Source organism: Pteropus vampyrus, unplaced genomic scaffold, assembly GCF_000151845.1.
Source record: "Pteropus vampyrus isolate Shadow unplaced genomic scaffold, Pvam_2.0 Scaffold193, whole genome shotgun sequence".
Taxonomy (NCBI): domain Eukaryota; kingdom Metazoa; phylum Chordata; class Mammalia; order Chiroptera; family Pteropodidae; genus Pteropus; species Pteropus vampyrus.
Window position 1 is genome coordinate 1,936,561 of NW_011888974.1, and position 8,667 is coordinate 1,945,227.

Genomic DNA, 8,667 nt, shown 5'->3' on the forward strand with positions numbered 1-8,667 from the left:
GCAAGGAATAGAGGAGCCTGGCCTAGAACCCAGGGACTTGGGACTTAAGGGGATGGCAATATAAAGGAGCTTATGTTCTCATCCCCTTTATAGCCTCTTGTGCCTCTCACAGTCACCCTCTCTGTTCTCTGCCTTCCAATCTCTGGGGCTTTGAATAAGCCCCTACCCCCATCACTCTGAGGCCAGTAAGGCAAGTGCGTGTTGGGAATTGTGTGGCAGGGAAGGTCCATCCAAGATGTCCAGATATGCCCAGTCTCTTCTTCTCTTCCCACCCCCCTCCACTCCTTCCCTCCTTCCCATCCCACTCCCTGGGAAGGAGGCCTCCCTGTTGCTTAGCAACTAGCAGAGCCTTAGAGGAAAGAAATGGAAATAGCTCAGGAAGTGCCTCCCTCTGTTAAGATAGGCCCTTGGTGTGTGTATGTACACACATGTGTGTGTTTCCACGCACATGCATGGGCATACTCTACTTTGGGCCTAGTGTGAAGCCATGCTGATTCCCATGTCACCCTCAGCCTATTGAACGATGTGGCCTGGAAAGCTAATGTCAGTACCACTTTTGGTCACATCCTCAGTAGCAATGTTTCCAGAAGAAAGGAGAGGACAGTTCTGTGGGCTTCAATCTGGATCAGGCCCCCACCTGGACGTTGGCTTTGGAGAAGTTAGCCCGATCAAAGTGGAAACTGAAAACTGCATCTTTGGTGGGAATGAACCTGAGCCTGGAGGAGGCTCCACCTTCCATTTCTTAAGGACTGCCCTGGGAGCAGACTGGGAGTGAGGAGCATTTATGGTCTGTGATCCCACAGGCCAGAGCCAGGACAATGAATGTTTTGAAGAGGTGCGTTTAAACTGATCTTGAAGGGAAAACAAGACTAAAACTAACGAATGAATATTCCTCGGGGCCGATATTGTTGCCTGAAGAGTTGCAAGCAGGTGTGTGGTAGGGTCTCCTAGTTAGACCCAGGCATTGGTTCAAGACAGAGAAGGCTGCCCTAGGTGGTTACTAGGTCCCTAGAGATGACTCCATTCCAAGCCAAGGGCCCTTAGAGGCCATCTGGGCCGGCCTGCATCCACCCACCTCACAGATAAGGAAAGCCCAGTGTCCAATTCCCCTCATGTCCCGAGGTGTGACCCAAAGATGCAAACTTGCCATCCGCCCCCTCTCCTCAGCCTGAGGGGAAGCGGATTAGAGCCATGAGTGTGCCTTTAAATCTCCAGGATTAACCCGCGCACAGAAGAGCTTAGCAGGTGGCCGAGAAGTGACCATTCCGCCTCGTGTTTGTGTCCGTCCCTTAGGGCCTAGGCCAGCGGCTCCAGGGCCAGCCGCTATGTCCTCCACTGTTAACAACGGGGCGACCAGCATGCCATCCACGCCCGACGCTGCGAACGGCTTCCCGCAGCCCGGTGCCTCCTCGGGGAACTGGCCGCGGGCCGAGGAGGAGCTGCGCGCCGCCGAGCCTGGACTGGTGAAGCGCGCGCACCGCGAGATCCTGGACCACGAGCGCAAGCGGCGCGTTGAGCTCAAGTGCATGGAGCTGCAGGAAATGATGGAGGAGCAGGGGTAAGCGTGGAGGAGGCGGGGCCAACGGGGGCGGGGAGGGGCGGAGCCAAAGGGCGAGGACGGGGCGGAGCTGGGACCCGGGTGTAGGCGGGCAAGCGTGGCAACCCTAGAGCTGAGTCAGGCAAGAGGCCAGAGTCTGAACTATTGGGTGGAACTATTTTAAGAACAGCCGAACTTTTGTTCATTTATTAGTTTATTAAATCGATAAGCTATCTTGAGCGCATGCTCTATGTCAAACTCTGAATTGGGCTCAGATTCACAGAAGTCAAGGAGACAAACAACTCGTGCCTTCCAGAAACATCCAGTCTGGTCGGGGAGAGAGGCATTTAAACATCAATCACAACTCAAGGCCTCGGTTTCCCCTTCTATAAAGTAGGTGGATCAAGCTGCCTGGATTCTGCCAAGCAGGTGGGGCAGCCAGTCAAGAAAGCACAATGAGCCCTTGCTGTGTGTGAGGGCTGCTTTTGGTTTCTGCAAAGGAATTTAGATTTTACCTTCTTTAGTTCAGAGCTAGTCACAGGGGCACGCACGTGTGCCAGGCACGGTGCTGGGCAATGCTGGAACCCAGAGCTGGATTGGAATCACTTCCTCAAAGTCCCTCCCCATCTCAGAAAGGAAATAAGCATGTTAACCAACTCTACCACAAAACAGATTAGAATCATGGTTATCCGACAGGAAAGGGCGGAGTGCTTCAGGAGCTTAGAGGAGAGATTCTGAGAGAAGACGTTTGAATGGACCTTGAAGGAGGAGTAGGACTTTGTCCAGCTGAGAAGGAGGGGTTGTGAGAGACCTCTCTCGAAAGTCTGGGGAAGATGGAACAGCCCTCACACATGGAGCTAGAGGCAGAGAAACAGAAAACAAAGCCTATTGGTTTACGCAGCTCCAAAGAAGCTGGTGGCCCCAAGGCTCTTTTTTGGATCTTCTCTGGGTACTCTGAAACAAGCGGGCTGGTTGTGGAGGGAGTCAAAGTTGGGAACAGGGCCTGCTCATCATATATGCACTATCAGTGAGCTGAGAAAACAGAAATGCAATGCATGGGATTGAACATGGAGCCCGATGGGGGCAGAGACAGCCTACGTAAAGCAGTGCTTCCAAACCACACTTTTGTCTGTCCATCCAGGCCTCTTGGCCTCCCCAAGAGGCAGCCAAGATGTGGCTCATTGTTCCTGTGGAGCCCAAAAAGTCACTGAGGCTCAGACAGAGACAGTCACCAGTGGAAGGCCATCAGGAAGGCAGGCCAAGACTGGGCCTGGGTCCAGGGCCACTTGTGGTGTTTATAAGGGAAAGAAAGGGGCATAGGGACTTGGTGTTTACCTCCAGCTGGGGATCAGGTTGGGGAGGGGAGAGTTTCTGCCGAGAGAGATGGATAGTTGGAAGGCTGCTGAAAACAAACCAAAAAGGAGGCTTCCAGCTGGTACTGAAAACAGGTTTGGTGAGCAGTGGATGTGGGCAGAGGAAATGAGATACCCAGGGCAGAGTTGAGTAGGGGCTAGGATGGAGTATCTTTCTGCACAGAGAGCCCCAGGACCTTAATTAAACCTGCAAATCCTGCTGAGTTGGGCAACTCCAGGAGTGAAGGGAATGTGGGCAGATGGAGGTGGTTAGGGAACAGGAGGGATGACTGGGACAGAGGAGGGAGGGCCAGCCTTCAGGTCTTTATTTTTGGAAACTACCCGCTACTACTCACAGAGCCCCAACCCCTTCCTGCACCCTTTTCCCCTCACTAAGCCCCCTGGTCTTCACTGAACTTTCCATTCTGAAAGCCCTCCCCCTCCAGAGCCCTATCCTTTCAGGGAATCCCAAGGCCCCTCCCTCACCAAGCTCTTCTCACTCCTCAAGCCTCCTCCCCCTGGCTGAATCTACTGCTCTTCCGTGAGACCCAGCCACTCACTGCACACGGGAGGGCCATTACCAGGTGCGGGCAGCCTCAGGTAGATGGGGATGGCATTGTGCCATGTCCTTAGTGTCAGTCCCCTGGCATCACGAACCTGTGCCTCTCTGGGAATCACCCACTAGGTCTCCAGATGTTCAATGAGGGCTTCTTCCCTCAACCCAATCCCTCACAGCAAGTGATCCTTAGATTGGAATCTCCCACAAATCTAGCTCTCTAATCAGCATCCTGTCCCCTCCCATCTTATAGTGGCAGCCTGGTGGCACAGCCACTCTGAAACTCAATAATCTGGGCTTCCAGCCCAGGCCTGTGACTTTGGACAAGCCACAATTACTCACCCGGAAAATAGGAACACCTGCCTTCCAGAGTTCTAAGGGTCCTGTGGACTAAGGCACGTACAGGGCTCCTTCACCCAGCCAGTCCCAAGAAAGTGCTCCACAAGCACTAGAGACCTTTGCCCTGTTATCAAATCCAGTCATTAATATCCATTTCTAGAAACACTGGTTCATTCGCGTTTATTTACCAGGTTCTCAAGCATTTGACAAATATTCCCACTAGTCACAGGAACACACATTCTTTGGACCCATTAAAAAGCAATCCTTTCTTTAATATTGACGGATGGATGGCTAATTCACTGGTGATTGACGCTGCATTTGGAGTCACCCTCCAGAGCAGTCTCTGAGTGTAGACTGCCATCACCATGGGGATGGGAACAGAGCCCCCAGCCTGAACAATGTGATGCTCCCACACCAGCCAGAAACGTCACCGCACCTACCCTACCCAGGCTCCTTTCTGTGAGGACATGGTGGTGGTAGCAAGGTAGACAGAGCAGGCTCTGCCCATAGCTGAGCTTGAAGCTTTGAGCCTTCCCCTCTCCCTGTTCTGTTTCCTTACCTATAAAATGAGAATAGTGAGACTGCCCATTCCCTCAGAGCTAGGGTGAAAATCAAATTAACGACCAAGGAAGGGATTACCTAGGAGGCCTGGATCTGGGTAAGGATAGGTGGAATGAAACATTTCCCACTCTGGGGACCTCTTTTAAAATTCATTGTCCCACCCCCACCCCACCCTAGCCCCAGAGGGTGACCTAGGAAGTCCCAAAAACAACAACAAATTTGGCACATCATTCTCATAGAGTGGAGTGGGGACAGAAGAGCCAGAATGGCTGTGGCACTGAGATAGACATCACTGTCCTCCCTATCCTCGCTCACCTGTCCAAGTCCTTGACTTTTATTCTGAGGCTTTGGCCAATGCCATCCAGGCCTCCTGCATGGTCGTATGTTGCCAGGTGCTGCCACTTCCACAGAGAGTGAATGATTTGGGTACCAGCCTCCCTTCCAACTCAGCCGTTGCCTCCTGGGAGGGCAGAGAGACAAGGCCCAGGTGATTCCTGACCGGGGACCACGCTGACCTGGCAGTGTTCTAGGGTGGAAAAAAGCAGTGAGCCTGGGATAGCTAGACTTCCATTCCCACCACTCTGGGACAAAAAAAAAAAAATCCTCAGTCACTACAATTTATTGAGCACCTATTATGTGCCAGGCACTTCACAGAGAGCTTTATATGCATCATCTCTCTTCATCTTTATGACAGCCTTGAAAGGCAGGTTATTATCCTACTTCACAGATGTAGGGGCTAATGCTGAGAGAACTTTCCCAAGGTCATAAAGCTAGAAAGTGGGGGTGGGGGGGTAGCGGGTGCCAGGACTCAAAAGCAGGACTGCCTTTCTCTCCTGTCTCACCCCTTAATCACTGTCTCATGTGGCCCCATCTGAGAAGATTGACCTCAGGAGATATCAGGGGACCTCTTCGTCCAATAACTTATCATCATCCCTGGGTCCCTAGCTCCTCCCAGCCAGAAACTCTAGGACATAGAGGGGCTCTCCCCAAGCTTTCAAGTCGGTTCAATTCAGAACCCCAACACCCCAATAGCAGGTGCTAGAGTTAGTCAACTTGCCTTAGATCTGCTGGCTCTGGTATGAGCCCCAAGTTCCTACACATGTCCTGCTCCAGGTCTTAATGAAACCCATCTCCTAGCCGCACATGCACCATAGAGGCTCCTGGCCTGAAGCCTCTCTCACCTAACTGAGGATCTGGCCCAGCCTCATCCTTGGCCTATCTTCTCCCCAGCCCCACCAGATCGAGGGCCTTATGCCAATGGTCCAGCCAGCCTGCATTTCCCTCCTAGGGATCTATGAGTTAGGAGCTGAGCCATGTTAAAGGGCCTATGCTATTTGTCTCTGTGCTGGTGACAATGACAATGGTCTCCTGTGGAGAAAGTGAGAAAGTGAGATGGGAGCAGTTCCTCTGTGCCCACACTGCTCAGAGAGAAGCCACCACCCCTTCTTCCTGGGCACCAGGCCAGCCTAGACGTCTGAGAGCTCTGCACTGCTCAATGCACAAGGCCAAAGACCTTCCAACCAAATGCTAAACAGGGACTGAGGTGGACACCATGAGGCAGGGCCTAGAGCTTGGTGAAGTTGAATTTGAGGTGTCAGCACAGTGTGGCCTAAGCACCAACCCCCTATACACAACCTCCCTGTGATGGGGTGGGGAGTTGGAAAAGATAGCCCTCTCCCCGTGCCAGGTAGGATGCAATCTTCCCTATGGTGGGCCACAGGGGTTCCTGAACCTGCAGAGGGTCAGACCCTAGCTGGGGGTTAGGGAACACCTGGTTGTGCTCCTCATCTATCCCCCCGCAACATGTTTAATCAGTCTTCAAGTCCCAGCCATTCTCCCATCTAGACAGTTTTTTGTACACTTTCCCCCTCTCCACCCTCAGGCCCACTGACTAGCTCTGACTTCACTATCTTCTGCATGAACCCTTGCAGTAGCCCAATACCAGCCTCTCTGCCTCCAGGTCCCTCTCCTTCAGCCACACAGCCACCAAAGCCATCTTTCCAAAATGAAAATCCAACCTTCAAACTCACCAATGCCTCTCCATCACCAGTATTAATTTATCAAAAATTTTGAGTGCCACATGTGGCAGGTAATTTGCCCAGTGCTGGGGACACAATGGCAATCCAGACAGACAAGGTGCCTGCCCTCAGGGAACTCCCAAGCCAGTGCAGAATACAGAGGAGTCAACAGATAATGACTTGCACATGAACCACCTGCCAGGATCCAGGATGTTCAGGTTGCTAAGGAAACACAAACATCAGCAGTTAATCTGATCAGGGGTATCTATGCTGCTGTAAACATCCCATGAATCACATCTTTGTGCTTAGCCATGATTATTTCCTCACGGTAAATCTGGAAGTTAATTTATGAGTCAAAGGTTGTGTTCATTATTTAAGGCTTTTGAAAAGAATTGCCAAATTGCTCTCTAAAAAGGCAGGGTCAGTCCACAAATGCTTGTTGAAGGAGGGGAGGAAAGGATTGCAAATAGAAAGAAGGAGAAAAGAGATGGGGTTCCTGAGAGGGAACAATGTACCATTTTCATGGACAGGCTAAGTAAGGGGAGGGGCCTGGGCCTGCTGTGTGGACAAAGAGTGAATGGCGAGTGGATGACATAGAGCAGACAGGACCACCGTTGCTATTAGCCACCGTGTTTTCTGTCCAGGACAATGACCTACAGCCCAGAAAGGAGAGAGGGTGGGGCCTGGGACCCCAAGATTCATTCACCAGTAGCCACTGGATACCTGCTCTCTGCCAGGCACAGGGCAAGGGACTGGGTGAGCAAAGACCCCCCAACCTGGGCAGCATTGACACAGGCTGGAGAGAGAAATGTCAGAGGAGCTGGGAAGCTGGGACAGAGCTGTCACAGTGGTGCAGTGACAGAGGACGATGACTGACCCCAAGGTGCGGTACCAAGGATGAGGAGTAGAAAATTTTGGACTTCCGTCCTTAGCCTGAGACCTAGGTCAGGGAGGGAGGAGAGAGTAGAGAACTGAGGACTCCATCTATCCCCCACCCCTAACCAGCACGGAGGGAAACAATGGATCTAGCACTGGGATTTCTAGCAAGCCACTCGGCAGCCTTGCTCTTGTAGAGATGGGGATGCTCTGAGGGCCTCCCAAGGCTATTGTAAGGATCAGATGTCCTTGAGGCCAGGAAAGCAGAAAAGGCTATGGATTCTCATTTCTCTCCTAAAATGAGTCCAAGGAGTGACTGCAGCCTGAATGTCAGGAGGAGGCCAGGAAGAAGGGTGCAGCCTCACCCAGTCAGTCTCCTCACATCTGCGAACAACTCTTCCTTTAGTTTATTGATTTGTTTGGCTGTTTGTTTGTTTAGTTGGTTGGTCAGCTGATTTGGTACTAAGCGGGCGGGACTTGAGCTTCCCCAAAACTGAGAGCCTTGCTTGGTGGTGTGACCATGGACACAACACTGCAAGGCGGAAAGTGCACTTGTGCCTGGGGGCTGGTGCTGGGCTGGAGTGGCAGGCAGGAAGGGAACCAAAACCAAGATAGCAGCCCTTACCCTCCTTGCACTCCTGCAGGTACTCAGAGGAGGAGACCCGGCAGAAGGTCAGGACTTTCCGGCAGATGCTAATGGAGAAGGAGGGAATGCTCACCAGGGAGGACCGGCCTGGAGGCCACATGTGAGTGCTGCCTGTGTTGGGGCAGGGGAAGGGAGGATACAGGCTCAGGCAGCAGCTGGGTGCCGGAGGGGCCTTTCCAAATGCTCCCTCTGGGGTTTGGGAGGTGTGGTGCACGAAGAAGAGAAGAGAGACAGGGACCCTGTCCGTGGGAAGCTCCAGCTTGGCTCAGGTGTAAGGCAGGGGCTTCTGGGCACTGGGGCATCACGGAGGGCCTGCCTCTTCAGCCCCAGGTTCTAGCTATGGCCCAGCAGTGAGGGAGGCAGCCCAGACCTCAGCTTAGTGAATTCTGGGCTGCAAATCAGGAAACCTGAGAAATGTTCTGACCCCAGCATTGTCACTGGCTGACAGTGTGACCACAGACTAGTTCCTCTGCCCCAATTCTTACACTTGTACAATGGGCTCCAGAGTAAACACATACACTGGAAAGTAAGAACCAACACACCAAATGCCATTGCTAGCATGGCAGGGAAAGAGAACATAGGCTCTGCGGGGCTCACATCTCTGCACCTGTCACAATGCAGGAGGAACACCGGTGTGCTATGGGCCCCCAAGCAGGCTTTGGATCAAACAAAGAAGTTACAGGGAGGTCGGCTTTGTCTCAGATTAGAGAAGAACTGGGAACCACTCAAAACCATACAAAATGGAGCAGGCTGCCATAGAAGGGCAGGGCAGCCTGTCCCTG

The 8,667-nt window shown here is 52.5% G+C and overlaps 1 protein-coding gene across 1 annotated transcript in view; it reads left to right on the forward strand.

The window, feature by feature from the left end:
* Positions 1–1,325: 1,325 nt before the first annotated feature.
* Positions 1,326–8,667, forward strand: part of SRRM3 (serine/arginine repetitive matrix 3) — a 39,139-nt gene continuing 31,797 nt past the window's right edge. Inside the window, exons 1-2 of the mRNA XM_011371680.2 lie at positions 1,326–1,558; positions 7,884–7,985. Of these exons, the coding sequence (XP_011369982.1) occupies positions 1,326–1,558; positions 7,884–7,985 (335 nt within the window). The remainder of the gene's footprint in view (positions 1,559–7,883; positions 7,986–8,667) is intronic.